The sequence below is a fragment of the Rosa rugosa genome, chromosome 2 (genome assembly GCF_958449725.1).
Source record: "Rosa rugosa chromosome 2, drRosRugo1.1, whole genome shotgun sequence".
NCBI classification, from domain to species: domain Eukaryota; kingdom Viridiplantae; phylum Streptophyta; class Magnoliopsida; order Rosales; family Rosaceae; genus Rosa; species Rosa rugosa.
Window position 1 is genome coordinate 19,987,941 of NC_084821.1, and position 17,052 is coordinate 20,004,992.

The 17,052-nt window shown below is 36.8% G+C and overlaps 1 protein-coding gene, 1 long non-coding RNA gene and 2 other non-coding genes across 4 annotated transcripts; 1 reads left to right on the plus strand and 3 right to left on the minus strand.

Moving 5' to 3' along the window:
- Window positions 1-1,356: 1,356 nt before the first annotated feature.
- Window positions 1,357-4,130, minus strand: LOC133733896 (uncharacterized). The gene is made up of 6 exons (XR_009857966.1): window positions 3,819-4,130; window positions 3,455-3,505; window positions 3,240-3,342; window positions 2,683-2,802; window positions 1,560-2,516; window positions 1,357-1,469 (listed from the first exon to the last, which is right to left on the minus strand). It is a non-coding gene; the product is annotated as an uncharacterized LOC133733896 (long non-coding RNA).
- On the minus strand, window positions 1,974-2,035 carry LOC133734936 (small nucleolar RNA snoR101). The gene has a single exon (XR_009858681.1). It is a non-coding gene; the product is annotated as a small nucleolar RNA snoR101 (small nucleolar RNA).
- Window positions 2,197-2,258, minus strand: LOC133734931 (small nucleolar RNA snoR101). Its single transcript, XR_009858677.1, has one exon. It is a non-coding gene; the product is annotated as a small nucleolar RNA snoR101 (small nucleolar RNA).
- Window positions 4,131-7,291: 3,161 nt separating the features above from the next.
- On the plus strand, window positions 7,292-11,201 carry LOC133730518 (cytochrome P450 CYP82D47-like). Its single transcript, XM_062158096.1, is given in 4 exon segments — window positions 7,292-8,321; window positions 8,411-8,563; window positions 9,227-9,240; window positions 10,646-11,201. Coding segments are annotated over 4 exon segments (1,686 nt in total). The 5' UTR covers window positions 7,292-7,337; the 3' UTR covers window positions 11,181-11,201.
- Window positions 11,202-17,052: the final 5,851 nt, after the last annotated feature.

A 17,052-nucleotide genomic window follows, 5' to 3' on the forward strand; every position in this document is an offset into this window, starting at 1 on the left:
CGTCTCCTCCACGCGCAAAGCCCTCCGCGTCTCTCTTTGCTTTTCTGTCGCTGACGTCAGCCAACTTGCATGCTTTCCTGAGGTGGCAGCCGGGCATGCTAGGTCAAGCTTTTAGTCAAGCTGTTGCCTTTTTTTTTTGCCTCAATCAAGAAAAGCCAACAATTGGCTGGGCAAGCTTTCACCGGTGGAAGGCCAAAATTCCTTGTGGCCGGTCACCATATCAATTTTCCTTGCTGGAGCCCGGGCAAAGCAAGACCGGTGGACTTGCTCTAACTATATAGATCTCTCATTTATAAGTAGAGGTCATTATTTGACTCAAGGACAACTAGCAGCCTGAGGCAAAATTATATAGCATGCATCATAAATTTTCTTTGTTTCTTTGCACGTGGCGAGACAATTATACGGGAAAAAAATGGGGTGAGAAAGAATATGGGTTCTGGAATAGTTTCCAAATTTCTCATCTCTTAAATAATAGCATTAGATAGGCCCTGCCTTGCACACTATTTGTGTGAAAATAGATATATTTTATTTAAAAGGGAAGTTGAAAGTTTTATTTTTATTTTTTTATAGATATGAGTAGTCCGTAGTTTTTTCCACATACTTATCTATTTCTCACTTTCACCAATTTTTTATTTTTTCTATTTTCTGTTTATTTTATAATTTGATTATATTAGTCCTATCCATTTTATGAGTAATAAAGTTTTTTAATATTTCATGGTCATTCAGGTACATTTTGTCTATTTTAGCTAACAAACCTTCTTATATTAATAATATTGTGTGTGTGTGAGTAGAGACATAGAAGCCCGTTCTAGATCCTTCCTCTATATATACTAGCTACTTCTCCCGCGCGATGCTGCGGGTTTAATTTCCCCCCCCCCCCCTACTTCTCCCGCGCGATGCTGCGGGTTTAATTTTTTTCCCCCCCCCCCCTCAAATCATGATCTACATAATATAATACAATTATAATTTTACACGTTACAACAACTGTTATTTTAATGAAGCTCGTAAAGAGAAAGAATGGTATTTTAACCAAGCTAGTATCAGGTTTCTACAATGGGGGTTTAGCACTGATCTAATTCACTGGCAGACTGAAATGCATCTTCAACTAAAGCGGACTCATCTGCCGATCCATGGACTGTAAATACAGAATCCCAGCAGAAGATGCAAGAAATGTGTCAACAAAAAAAAAAAAAAAAAGGAATTATACAAACAATCTAGAAGTAGTTCATTACAGTTTGTTTATCTTCTTAGGTATGAACAAACCAAATCCCAAAACCTACCAAAAAATAAAAAAGGATAAAGCTTTACATAATCATATCCTCACTAAAACTATAGACCTTATATTGCAACAAACAGGTTTGGATCTCTTTACTATCGAATAAAAGATCTGTGGATTCATTGATTGTAACATGCTCACTCAGGTTTGGAGGTTAGACTCGAAGTAACTTTCTTTCTACTTTTCTTAAAAACTGTAAGAAGAAAAATAGAGGTCAGAGTAGAAGTCTAGAATTAGAAGCACACTATTCCGAAGCGGAGTATTGTTCATAAGCTATTCTTACCGGTTTGGAAATTAGAAACACTCTGTTCCTAAGGGAGTTACTGTTCATAACTACAGTAACCCATATTCTGTTTTTCTTCTTACTACCATAAATGATAGTAATACAATGAAAATGAACATGTTCTCCTCAAAACAGACATGGCAAAAGTTCACATCCTGAAATCTAACCTGAAAATCTCACAACAATTTTGTCTGGAGGGAAGACTTGTATGATCATTGACATTTTAAGGGAAAAACCAAAGAATGAAAAATGTGGGACAAACCTGTGAAGCAACACAGCTAAGAAACTGGGGTAGATATAAGCTCAACCCTGACCCCCCAAAAACCCTTGCCTCTGCTTTTATATTTCCAGCATAGAGACATACAGTACTCAAACCACAAAGAGCAAAGTTATGAATAGATATATACAGAAAATTGCACCTGTTAAACGCTTGTCAGCATTGAACTTACCTCAAGTTGAGATATCAAGTGTAAACCATCATATGCAATTGTGTGTGAGTGGCTTTTTTTTTTTTTTTTTTTTTTTTTTTGAAAGGATGCAATTGTGTTTTAACAATGTTACAAAATTTTGAAAAATTCACAGTTTTCCCCTGTGCTACTAATAAAGAGGAAAGTGTGAAAAGATATACAAATAAAATTGCATCAGTTAATAGCTTGTCAACATTGAACTTACCTAAAGTTCAGAGATCAAGTGTAAAGCATCATCTGCAATAGTGTTTTAACCTTTGGTCTCTTTACTTAGAAAAACTTACCTGGAAATATTATAAACTCCAAATTGAATGTAGTGCAGATGTAAGTACCAGATCCTGAAAGTAGTGCAGATGTATGATAAGATGTTTAAACTGCTCTGAAGGTATCCCAACGATGGCTCGATATTCATAACCTAACTCTGGTAAATCCATTTGTTCAGCGTATGATTCAGCCAATGCCATTTCAGAGAAACCAAACTCCCCAGTTCCTGTGATTTCATTTAGAGAGGAAATTAAACGGAACAGAAAAGTATTGGACTCAGAATGCAGATAGCATGTTTAAATAGGCTTTACAACAAAACAACAGTATCAAAAAGAAAAACAACATGCTGATTACCACATTGACAGTCTCTTATAATGTGAAAGAAGATATACCTCCAATTTGTCCGCTTTAGCCCTATGATTTTCCGGAAGTGTGCGGAATGCTTCTGTCAAGTGAAAGCACTCTCCGATATTTTCAGGTGAGACAAAGTCCATTGCAACTTTGATGCATGACTGGAAAATGAAAAAGGATCTAATTAAGAAGTGTAACATAACATGTGCAGAAGCATATATGCAAGTTAAATACTTCCATTGCAATAGGTCCACTAAATGAAACTGACTACAAAATGAAGAATGACAAATAGTTGGGTCAATTAAGCATAACCAATTGAAAGAACCAATTAAAACTTCCATAAACTTCCAAAACAACACGAAAGCCATTTAAAGGGTTCTGCAAAGTTTTAGCTTATGCTTGTATTGATAAGCTGCAATCACATTAAAGAAGCATCATTAACTTAAAAAAGAAATAACCCTGGGAAATCTTCAAACCCTAGTCTATACCAAAGCAGCCATCATAACCTAAAAAAGGTTCACAAAGCTTGAACATTCAAATCTTGAACATTTCTGACAACATAAGGAAAAAGTGGTCACCAATAGGGAAAGAGAATTACGTTGCTTCTGGAGGATACGCCATCAAATAGGTATGAGCAGGTATCAAAGAGAGTTACCTTGCTTCTGGAGTAGATTGCTAGTGGCTTCTCACTCTAAATAGGACTACAAATAAGAAAGGTGCTGAAAATATCAGAAATATGAAAAAAAGGAAATGCTCAATTCATGGGAATTTTTGCAACACAGCTAGTTTCAAGATTGAATGTTTTGGAACGACCTGGAGGACGTAGCCTTTTCTGATCACTTTCATTCAGACTCCCATCACCATCTGCATTACAATTTTCATTATTTCTAAAAACAGGATAACACAATTGAGTATATAAGAATTCACGAAAGGCAAAACATGCAGGTACTGAATCCATTACGCTCTTCCTCATACCAAAATCCATTACAGCTGGTTTCAACATTATAACGACAAATTAAGTTTGAAGTCTGATTCAACCGAGACTGAACAAAAACAAAAAAACTGCAACAAAACATTACAGCTGCATGAAGGCTCAAAACCGGAAAATCAATCAAAAAACCTGACGACATGAAAAAAAAAACACCGAAAGTGATCGAATTGAAATGGGTCAAAATACCTGAAAACATAACCAAAGAGAGCGTAGCTTAGCGGAAGTCGAAACGGATCGAATTGAAATGGGTCTTCTCTCCCTATTGTTGTTCTTCACCTCTCTGTACTTCTCTGGAACAAAGACGCAAAGCCTCTGAATATCACCTCTCTCTCTCTCTCGATCGTTCTTGAACTCTCTATGCTCTCTGTTCGTGCAGCAAAGAAACAGAGCCACGCGGAGTCCCACAGGAGACGAACACCTGTCTGAGGTACTCAAGTAAAAAGGCAGAGAATGGAAGGGCAAAAGAGTCACGGCACTGTATTACTGTTCATTGAACAGTACCATTCTCATTTTACTTTTATATATATATAATTATAGTCATCAAAAGACATTTTTTTTTATTTGAATAAGCTATTCAATAAAAACTAAAAAAAAAAAAACTATATAAGTTGAAAATCGATTATAAGGAAACACATTTGATGAAACAAAGTTCATTGAAGACTATAAAAAGGGATTAGTTAGCTTTGAGATATATCTTTAATCGACTAGAATGAAGCTGCATTGAGATATATCTTCAAATCAATCAGGAACAGTGACAGAACTTGACTAAATTGTGCACAAGTTTTGAAATTTTCCATCGCATGTATGCACCATACGATGGACTGTCCATTATAGCTAGTACCCTATGTTGCCTGTTGGCAATACTAGCCGACAAATAACTAGACATTGTTTATCATGAAGATATGAAAATTGTAGTCAGTAATTATTACCATCTATCTAGGGCACGAGAATGGAAATTGCAGTCACTAATGACAGGTACACTGCCACTAGACTGAAATCAAACCACCTCACTCGCAGAATTTTCTTTGGTCTATCCAAATATAGATAAATGAAAATGGAGGTAAATTTCTCATTTAGATAGCTATTCAGATGGCTATGACAATTTTGTTTAGCGATATAGATCTCTCGTTTATAAGTAGAGGTCATTATTTGACTCGAGGACAACTAGCAGCCTGAGGCAGAATATATATACATAAATTTTCTTTGTTTCTTTGCAGGTGGTGAGACAATTATGCGGGAGAAAAGGGGGGTGAGAAAGAATATGGGTTCCAGAATAGTTTTCAAAGTTCTCTTCTCTTAAATAATAACATTAGATAAGCTTCGTCCTACACACTTTTTGTGTGAAAATTGATATATTTTATTTAAATAGGAAGTTGAAATTTTTTATTTTTTATTTTTATATATATAAGTAGTCGGTAGTTTTGTCCACGTACTTTATCTGTTTCTCACTTTCACCATTTTTTTATTTTTTCTATTTTCTGTTTATTTTGTAATTTAATTATATTAGTCCTATCCATTTTATGAGTAATAAAGTATTTTAATATTTCATGGTCATTCTCGTACATTTTGTCTATTTTGGTTAACAAACCTTCTTATATTAATAATAGTGTGTGTATATATATATATATATATATATAAAGACATAGAAGCCCGTTCTAAATCATCAAAACACATTTTTCATTTCAATAAGCTATTCAATAAAAACTAAAAAAAAAAAAAAAGAGAACTATATAAGTTGAAAATCGATTATAAGGAAACACATTTGAGTGACCAATATGTCGAACATGTAAAAGTTGAGTGACCAGAACTTAACGAGACCTACCCCCCAATAGAACTTTATGTTGGTAATACAAGATGACAAACTAAACCGTCTTTTATCATCTATGGCCAAGTGAGAGGTTATGTGCCATAAGTAAATGCATCGAGCCAACTCAAAATGTAGGACTAGTAGTATTCAAATGGTGCTTTTATATGCATTGTCCGAATTCAACTTGTACGTCATTTAGTGTGGAACAATGACAATTCAACTTGTACGCCATTTAGCCAAGTTTGAGTGACCTATATATTGTGGAACAGTGATAATTCAACTTGTACGTCATTGACAATTCAACTTGTACGCCATTTAGCCAAGGTTGAGTGATCTATATATTGTGGAACAGTGACAATTCAACTTGTACGCCATTTAGGGCTAGTTTGGGATTGCTATGACTAAAAAAAAAAAAAACTGCTGCTGCTGTGTTGTGAGAATAATCAGCTATGAATTAAAACAATTTCGTGTTTGGTAAATAATATTTTTTAAAATGTTGTCAGTACAATTCTATTATAAATGTATAATTTTAGAGAGGGTACATTGTAAATAGGTTTATTATAAATTAGTTTAGTCTATGTAAAAATAATATCATTTTATAAATGCAATTAATTAATATGATTTCTTTATTTTTAACAGAAATCAAAACTTCCTCCGAAATTTCCTTAAATTTGAAGTACTGAAATCGAAATCGAAACCGAAATTTGAAATCTTGGGTAAGACTAGTATTATTCAAACGATGCTTTTATATGCATTGTCCAAATTCAACTTGTTCACCATTTAGTGTGGAACAATGACAATTCAATTTGTTCACCATTTAGTGTGGAACAATGACAATTCAATTTGTTCACCATTTAGTGTCGAACAATGACAATTCAACTTGTACGCCATTTAGTCAATGTTAAGTGATCTAAATATTGTGGAACAATGACAATTCAACTTGTACGCCATTTAGTCAAGGTTGAGTGATCTAAATATTGTGGAACAATGACAATTCAACTTGTACGCCATTTAGTCAGGTTTGAGTTAGTCAAGGTTGAGTGATCTATATATTGTGGAACAATGACAATTCAATTGGGTTCCAGCCATAAAAAAATATATATAAAAAAAAAAGTAAATCACATTCACATTATCAATATACAGCACAATTATAATTACATATAGATAAAAACACTAGTTTAGCAATCTACTAAAGTACTAGTTAATTACTCGTACGTATTAAATATCACAATTTTATTATAAATGTATAATTTTAGAGAGGCTACATTGTAAATAGGTTTATTATAGGTTAGTTTAGTCTACATGAAAGTTTCATTCAAAAATATCATTTATAAATGCAATTAATATGATTTCTTTATTTTTAACCGAAATTTCCACCAAAATCAAAAAAATTTCCGAAATTTCCTTAAATTTGAAGTATCGAAATCAAAATCCGAAACCGAAATTTAAAACCTTGACTCAAATGCATGATTTTTGAAGTGAATGTGAATCAAAGAGAAGGTTGTTTTGTCTTGTGACATGAGTGCGTCTCATTTTGTAAATAGGGATCTTGACTTGACTAAAAAAAATCATATTAAATGTGTAAATCAAACTATAAGCTGAAAAGTACTCTCCTCGGTGCTTAATTATATATCTTGCATGATTTTTGAAGTGAGTGTGAATCAAAGAGAAGGTTGTTTTGTCTTGTGACATGAGTGTGTCTCATTTTGTAAATAGGGATCTTGACTTGACTAAAAAACAATCATATTAAATGTGTAAATCAAATTATAAGCTGAAAAGTACTCTCCTCGGTGCTTAATTATATATCTTACTAGTGCTATAAATATGGGTTCGTGAAGGAGCAAAGTCAAGTCACAAAACCAAAGCTGCCCATATCTTTCCGCCTAAGCTAGCTTGCAATGGATTTTCTCATTCCCTATCTCACGAGCCTCATCACAGTTGGATTGCTTGCAATAATAACCGTTTCCTATTGTTTAATCTCAAGGAGTTGGAGAGCTTCCAAGGGCAAAACAGCTCCTGAAGCCAAGGGTGCATGGCCTCTATTTGGTCACCTTCCCCTGTTAGGACGGTCGACCAAGCCTCTTCACATAGCCTTGGGAGCCATGGCTAACAAGTACGGACCCCTTTTCATCGTCCGGCTTGGGGTGCATCAATCGTTGGTGGTGAGTAGTAGTGAGATGGCTAAGGAGTGCTTTACGATCAACGACACGTGCTTGTCCTCCCGCCCAAAAATGGCAGTTGCAGAGCACATCGGCTATAACTACGCAATGTTTGGGCTCGCACCCTACGGACCATACTGGCGTGAAATGCGTAAGATTACCACTTTAGAGTTGCTCTCCAACCGCCGGCTCGAGCTGCTAAAAAACATTCGAGTCTCGGAGGTGACCACCTTTTTGAAACAAATGTACAAAACTTGGAGCAATAGAGCAAATGTAAACAAGGGCTTCAACGGTGACCAACTGTTGGTGGAGTAAAAATAATGGTTCGGGGACCTCACTTTAAATGTGATTCTCAGGATGGTAGCTGGAAAGCGTTACTCTGTTGCTATCGACGAAGAAGAGAAGAACGAAGCACGTCGAGTTCAGAAAACAGTGAAGGAGTTCTTTGACCTTACTGGGTTGTTTTTGGTGGGCGATGTGATTCCTTATCTTCGGTGGTTGGATTTAGGTGGACATGAGAAAGCCATGAAGAAAACGGGAAAAAAACTGGACGCCATTGTTGGAAAATGGGTGGAAGAGCATAAGCAAAAGAGAGCACTAGAAGGCAATGCAACTCATAATTGTAAAGGGGAGCAAGACTTCATAGACACCATGATATCGATGCTTGAGGGTGCTGACCTCGGCGGTTTTGACGCGGATACCGTCAACAAAGCTACAACCTTGGTACTTACTTCTATATAGCTATAGATGCACACAAATTTTAACATTTTTAATTACTACTTTTCTATGTAACCTCTTGGTGTTTTTCTCAGACTATGATTGCAGGAGGCAGCGATACCACCATGGTAACTTTAACGTGGGCAATAGCATTACTGTTAAACAACCGTGACAAGTTGAAAAGAGCCCAAGATGAACTAGATGATAGGAGCATAAATGCGACAAATATAGTGTGGAATCCTTTACACTTTTCTTAGTTATTTCCTTTAAAAGTCAGTTTTAACTTTGTTTCTTTTTAGGTTGTTCGTGAATTGATTCAAGAGAAATAGGAGCTTAAAGAGAGCAACGAAGCCATGGATCATGAAGTACTGATGCAGAAATTAGGACTAAGTTTGATCAACCATTTGGCTAGAAATTACAAGGGAAGTCCACGGAAATCATTGTGCAAAACAGTTGCTGCAAAGCAGAAAACTGCAGTTTCAGAATCAGCTTTCTGGGAACGGTTTTGAGGAGCAATTCTTGCATTCTTCTGGCTACACCTTTGCAGAAAGGACCAGCGAACCTTAAATACATGATGTTATACTTGAACTAGAGCTAAAGAACTGGTCAGAAACGTCAACGAGGCAGCAGGAAATCAAATGCAAAGTAAGCTTCCCGATAAGGCAGAAACTGTCAGCTTTTCACGAAGCTTTTTGGGAGATCTTTTCCGGCGATTTTCTTGGAGTCTTTCCAGAAGGTTGTTGATCAATATAGAAGATATGATGTCATAGAACACGTGGGAGTCAAGAACCATCCAGAATCTTGTCAAGACGAAGTCGTTTCTTGTCCAAGAACGAAGCTTCAGAATCAGAAACCGAATCCTAGTCAAAACAGGACTGTTTGGCAGAATTCTACTTTGGACGGATTTCCAGGGCATTTTTGGAAGGTTGTTGCTGCTGCAAATATGAAGGAGAGTCCTAGAATGATTCCTCAAGATTTTGGGAAGATTATTAAGGCTTGAAAATCATTTAATTATGCACCAAGTAGAGTAATCCTCAAGCAACTAGGGGAGGCTTTCAAAGCAGAATTGGAAAAGGAAACTTGGGGGTGCTCCACATATATATAGAGAAGCAGAACACGTTGCAAATGATCATCCTACAACGCCATCTTCTGCTCCCAAACCCTAGCACACAAAGTCTCAAAAATTCCCAAGTCTTCAAGAAGGAAAACCGTGCACATCACCATCCATCTCCATCAAGCTCCTGCCGTGCCCCATCTTGAAGGATTGCCTGCATCTAAGGCTGCCTAAAAGTGAATTCGTGGCTCTCGTACTCTCCCTTTTACGGTTTTTATCATCTTGTAATCCAATACTCATGCTTTTATTTGTTGAATTTAAGACGATGTGTGGCTAGTTAATTTTTGTTAGGGGCAAGGTTTGAAGCCCCAATTATGTAGAACATATGTTTGTTTAAATTTAGTTTCTTGATCTTTGGTGTGGATTGGTTGTTTATCTCTGATTGATTGAAAACTTTTGCATGTGTATGTTTTATGGTCGCGAACATAGGATTTATGCATGTAATTGGAGCTAGGTTTAGAAAATAATTCACCTAATCGTCTTGTTTTCTAATCCACAAGTATGCAAGGCTTTGGACAAAAGCTGATGTCTTAAACAATTGGAAGAGCATGCTAGGTAGGCGTTCCACACTAGACTGCAACTCTATAATCAATCGTTTCTATGAGATCTTAATGCTTCAAATATGTTGACACTATATGTGTTGTTGATAGGATAGCGTTCTATACCTTGATTGCATGTTTGATAGGCTTAGCTATTGTGCGTTCACGTAGACTAAGTATTTAGGGAAACATTAATAAGGGACATGATCTGCTCCGACTTGTTTCTTGGTTGATTTCTGTTCACACCTTAGTAATTGAAACTAGGTTAACTTAACATTGTTCGAAAGTAATTGGTGGTGGATTTCCGAGTCTCTAACATATTCTCCATCTTATTTTCTAAAAACCTAAAATCAAAATTGTTTTTCTTTTATATTATCTTTTATTTTTGTTAAAAACCAAAAACCCCAAAATATTGTTCTTGTTTAGGATTGCAGAGCCCCTTTCTATCCCCTTCTGTTTCCTGCCATATTTTTCTCTCTTTTCTAGTATTTGACGTTTTTGTTTTGTTTAGTTTCAGATTTTATTTGTTTGATTTTTGTTTTAGTTAGTTTAAATTAGTTTGTTTTTATTTTGTGTGAATAATTTGTTACCCTCAATCCCCGGCTTGAACGATCCCTGCTTACTCTATATTGCTAACGACTACATCTTGCAGGGTTAAGTTGAGCGCTTGTTTTTAGCGTATCACTAGACACCGAGATAGGAAGAGAGAGATTTGTGAGTGAGTCGGATATGAGCAAGCTAGTCTATATCCAAGCCATAGTGAAAGTGACGCTTCGGTTATACCCTGCAGCACCATTATCAGCACCACATGAATTCAACAAGGACTGCACCATAGGTGGCTACTTTGTCCCAAAGGGTACACGGTTGATCACAAACCTATGGAAGATCCAAACCGACCCAAAAATGTGGCCGGATGACCCGTTAGGGTTCAAGCCAGAGAGATTTCTAACCACCCATAAGGATGTTGATGTTAAGGGTCAACACTTTGAGTTAATTCCATTTGGAAGTGGAAGAAGAGCATGCCCTGGACTAGCTTTCGGCATTCAAATGGTGCAATTTACATTGGCCAGCTTCCTACACGCGTTCCAAGTTTCAACTCTTCCCGATAATGCACCAATTGATATGACTGAGAGTCTTGGGATCACTAACGTTAAGGCTACTCTACTTGAAGTTCTCATCAAACCTCGTTTGTCTCATAAACTTTATGAATGAAAAATAGTTACTATGTTATCTGATTAATAAATAAAAATGATCAATCCATCGTTCATGGCTTGTGTAGAAGGTTGTCTTGTTTATATTATTGTTGTTCTGTAAAATAAAAATAATAGATGTGTTATTGAGTTTCTGCAATGCCCATGGTGCTACTACATATCTCACTCCATTAAAAATATATAGTTAGTCTTGTTATAAACTTGAGAATAAGAGAGATAGAATAGAGAGACAGAATATATGAGGAGGTAAAAATGTGTGTTTCGTTCTCATTAGACTCCTTTATATAGGAGTCGTTTTTACATCATAAGGACAAAACTAATGAGTATTTACAGTGGACAGCCACATATATATAATATTTACAACACTCCACCTTAGATATCCACCACTGAATGATATGGTGTTGAACGCGCTTAATGTTGCCTCGTCAAAAACTTTGCCAGGTAACAAAAATTCAATACGACAAAAATAACCCTGGTCGAAGGAGAAAAAGAGTACAACGCGCATATGTCCTATATAGCATAATTTTGAATGCTCACCCTGATTGTTGCAAGCTTCAATCATGTGTGTAACAAAATACATGCACTGTGTATATTGGATATGGTGTGTCGATCACATAGGTGAAATCATGTGTGCTTTGCATAAAGGAGACTCATAATGAATTTCAATTCCCGTAAAGGTTAGGGTAATACTAATAAAACTATAATAATAAATCTTACCTCAAGTAGAACCAATTTCATATGCTCAAATTATAGATAAAGATATTAGTAAAGAATAACAGTATAAAGGAATAACAATTGATACATTTACCTTTATACAATATTCCAAGCATTGAAATTTAAGTATTGCATACTTAGCCATAAATATCAATTTGTGTAATTGATAATTTCATAATGCACTATTAAAAAAAAACCTCAACTGCTTCACCTTTTTACTTCGGCAATAGTTTCCGTCGCAATTGACATCCTATTGCTACGGAAAATGTTCCGTCGCAATTAAACCTTAACGGCAAATGTTTACTGTAGTAAGTTTTTAATCAATTGCTAGGCAATCTCGTCTTGCCGTAGTAAGAATTCTTTTTCCCCCAATTTTTTCTTTTGGTTTCTGTGCCTTATTTCCCACTAACATCGATCTGCAGCCCTAATCTACAGCCCCAATTTACTCTCTCTCTCTCGCGCGCGCGCCCAATATCCGCAGCGCCTCGAACCAGAACCGGAACGTACCTCCGACATTGACGAGGTCCGCACCGGAACTTAAAGCCGAGATCGACCACATCGGTGCTTCCGTTTGCGGCGAAGACTCTGGTGGACAAGGCCATGGAGCTCGACCACATCGGCGGGACATTTGGAGGTAATTGAAAACCCACACCGTTCATGTGCCTCGTTATGAAGATGCTTCAGATCCAATCGGAGAAGGAAATCGTCATCGAGTTCATTAAGAACGACGACTACAAGTGAGTTTTTATGTCTAATTTATTGGTTAACTATGGTAATTTGTGTATTTACTTGCTTATATGGTTTGCCAATTTGTTGGGTAGAAATTGAGTTGAGGAAAAGGATTGGAAATTTGGGATTATGTGGTTTTTGCTGATAATACACTCTCTCTCTCTCTCTCTCTCTCTCTCTCAATTTTCTATTAATTAAGATCTATATATTCTGATTATTAGATGTGTTTGTTTCTACTGATGTGCTTCGTTAATTGCTTTAGTTTTGTGCGTGATAAAAAGATTTAGTCTGTAAGTTTAGGGTTCTAAATCACTTGGATGAATTCAAATTTGTGGAAGAATTCATGGCCACCTCAGGAGTATATCCCTAGGAACGCTTTACAATTGGTATATCCCCAGGCCTTCTCTTTTCTCTCTTCTTCGCCTCTCTTTACTTCCTCACACAATCCAAAGATCGAAACTTTAAATGAAATCTACAATTTACTTCAAGGCACACTAGTAGTAAATTTACTATGTTTGTACAAGAATTTCACTTAGTGACTGATATTGAATTACTATGTAGATTAAATCATTCTTATTGGTCAATGTAGTTAATAGCCCATCTTGGTGGTACTGGTTAAGTGATCAAAACTGAGCAAGTTAAAACTGGGATTTACTGCATGTGATCAAAATCCTACATGTTTCTCTAGGAGGACTTATTGGAATTCATGTTTCGAGCGAAACTCTGCTGCTTTGTTGTTAAGAGTTTCGAAACTTCTTGTTTACAATAGAAACTTCAAAGTCAGAGCTAAACAAGAGAGCTGCATATCTTGCTCTAAACTATGTTGCTCACTATATTACAATGAGGGAACATGTCGTGTCTGGAACCTCAAGTGTATTGTTATTCATATATGTGGCTGTTACCATTGCTAGATTTTGTCTTATTAGTTGTCTATTTGTCATATCTAATTGATGAGAATCTTTTTTCTTTACTCAAACTGATTCGTTTTCTCTTACCCCACCAAAACAAGCCTAGAGGAGGAAGTTAAACAGCCATGCTAATCTTCTTAAAGAATTTAGTATTACATTTAGGGAAGCAATAAAGGTGGTAAGTGTGATTTGTTAACTACATTTTGATGACATCGTGGTGTTTGGAGTTTCTTCAGTTTTTGGTTTTTACCCAGTATTGTGGGTACCCTGCACTGGTTATCTCTTTCTGATGACTGCAAATTTTGAAATTCTAGGGTAGGTTAGGTGTAAGCTTGTGGTCATACATATGTCAGAGAAGAGGCTTCTCATGGAAGGGTAAGTTTTCTCAACCTTCGGGATAAGGTCATAATCTATACTAATTGGATGAATATGTCCTTACGAGGATGTTGAAACTTGGCCTTTGTTTTTGTATAACTCTTTTGTTCTCATGATTTATGTAAAATGGTTAACTTTGATTAGCTAGCATGAACTGCTTGTCATAATATCTTAGAACCATGCAGGAAAGATATTATGTAGATCGATTGCAAACAGCAACAACTCTGTCAGTTGAACTCTGCAGTTACCTTCAGACTGTCTTTTGCCTTTGCCATCCTCTGTTTTTGGTCTCCACTACATTATGGACATTACTTTCACCTAAACATGCTTGCTGGAGAAAACTTATAAGGTTAGGTAATTGGTTCAAGTGATTAGCCAGAAAAAGAAAAGAAAAGAAAGGGATAATTATTTTTGCATAGTAGTACCCCTTTTGTCAATAATCTACTTTTTGTTAGTTCAGATATTGTGATAGGGTATTAAATGTGAGGCTAGTAAACTAGGATTGATCAAAACTAGGTTGTCTACTTATCTAGGTTACGCCAAAGAGTGCACAGCCCACTTCCATTCAATCCTACCTACTAGTATTTTCAAATTGTAACTTATATATGATCTAATGAAAGTCTCCCTCAACCTAAAAACAAAGAAAAAAATATTGCAGTAATTGTTCTACCATCTGCCCTGTATTATACTTTATATATGTCATTTAAATTATTGTATTGTGAAACTGTCATGATGTCTTTCTTTCCTTGAATATTTATCTGTCTGAACTCAAAAGTGTGGCTTAATGGGACTGTATATGCCAACTCAATCAAATCTTACTTTGCCGAATTTCATCTTTTATAGTGCTTTGCAAAAGAAATTAAAGGAAAAGATGGCTGAATTTCAGGTAGTTGAAACTTACATATACCTTTAGCCTTGTTTTGTTTCTTTCATCTGATATATTGTCATCACAACTTAATTAAATGTTCTAAATCTGTAGACTCTAAGGCCGCGTTTGGATCGCGGAATGGAAAGGAAAGGAAATCAATTCCTTCCTCTTTCCATGGGCATGGGAAATAGCAATTCCCATGAATTTTCCTTTCCAGTGTTTGGTTTAAGCTGGGAATGTAATCAGAATACACCTATCAATTTTCCAATAATACCCTCATATTAATTGTAGTAAACTTAGAACAATCATAAGAACATATGCAGCAGCTGCTGTGTCATTTGGTTTCAGTACAAAATAAAGGGCAAACAATTTGGTAAATGCCTACCCAACTTGAATCAGATTGACCCAGAACCACAGATTTTAACGAAACGTACTTGAACAAAACAGCATAAGAGATACATGTTCTAATGTCACAGCATAATTACAGATTCAGATTCAGAAGTAGCTTCCAACAGAAGGTTCTGCAAAATATAACCAAAAGCAGAGCCATTATCTGATCATCCAAACGCCAAAAGAAAACAAAAGCAGATTTTATCAGTAACATCAGTCTTGAGCATCAACTTCTCTACTGGTTCAGAAGCTTGTGAATCCATTGACTCTTCAAATTGTCAGGTAAGCTAAACAAGAGCTCAATTTTGGAGTCATCTCCAATAATTATAGCAGCAGCCTCAAGCACATCATAATCATTCAAACCTTCAATTTTCATAAGCTCTTCGACAAGTTTACCTCTTTTTGTAGATGCTGCATGGTCATTCAAAAGTACTTCTTTCATAGTCTCCAAGTGTGTCTTGGTCACATCCACAAAGGAGCGAAGTGTGCTAGCCATGTCTCCCAAGCATTGAGCATAAGCGTCCCTTGCTCGCTTTCTAGTCCGAGTTGAATTAGAAGCAGAGGAAGTTGTACGAGTAGCAGGTGTAGGAACAATATTTTCAGCTTCTGCAGGTCCTTCAAGATCAACAAATTCATTATCATTATTCACATCTTCATCAGCTTCTGCAGGTCCTTCAGCTCCTAACCCATTGGCTCTATCTCTCCCAAAAGCTTCCACCAAACTATCATAATGAATGTGTAATACCCCAGAAAATCCCAATTAAATTCCATGGTTTTTTAGAAATGATTTCACGATAGTAGGAGCGAGTACGAAGCTTGGAAAAGTTGTGGAATTAGTTCGAACGATTTTATTTTCGAAAACGAACGTTTTTAGGGGGTCAACAAAGTTGACTTTTTATACGTTCAAAATTTGGGAAAACTTCCTTCATAAAAGTTGTAGAGCTCGTCGATATGATCGCGTGCATATGTCGAACGAAATTTTTGGAGTTCGTACGATTATGTTACGAATTTTGGAAATATGAGATTCTTTTTTTATAATCTCTTTTCCTCGGATTCTCTTTTTTTTTCTTTTCTTTTTCTTCCTTTTCCTTTTCCTTTTCCTTTCCTCCGGGTCTCCTTCCTTCTTTTTCTTTTTCTCTTTTTTCTTCTTCTTTCTCTCTCTCTCGTTCTCCCTCGCATCCGAAACGAAGAAAAAAAACAGAGCAGCAGCTCTTCGATCAATAGCTCCTCCCTTAGTCCACCAAACGGCGTCGGACCACCGCCATTAGTTTCGCCTCAACCTTGCGCAGATGCTGGAGGCAGCCTTGCGCGGCGGTACGACCGGAAACGACGGCGGAGGCACGAGTCCGATTCAGCCCAGTTTTGGTTCGAAGCTTGATATCTCGAGCTACAAGCCACCAAAGCTCATCAAACTTCACCCACGAGCTCACCTCAACTTCCTGAAGCTCCCAGAAGTAACCTTGCACGGCGGCGTGGCTTGTGGTGGCGACTGGAAGCTCAACCCGACCTAGATCGAAACCGGACTGTGGAGCTCGATATCTCGAGTTGTGGAGGTTCGTTTTGAGTGATTCTTGAACTGGAGAGCTCACCTTGAACTTCTGAACAAATATCCAGAAGGGATCGAAGCCATTGGAGGACCTTTTTACGTCAAACTGGAGCTCGCCGGTTTCTGCAGATTTTCCGGCCAACTCGACTGTTTTGGTATTTTTCAACCTCTTCCCATTAATTTCTGATCTTGTGCTAGTTATGAATATTGACCAGCATGTAAAAATAAAGAACTTTCATGTTGGAAGTTTTGGCTAATTTTGACTTTGAATGGGTGGCGGTGCCGCCACTGTGATGGTGGTTTCCGGCGACCTCCGGCCACCCCAAGGACAGTTTCTGTCCAT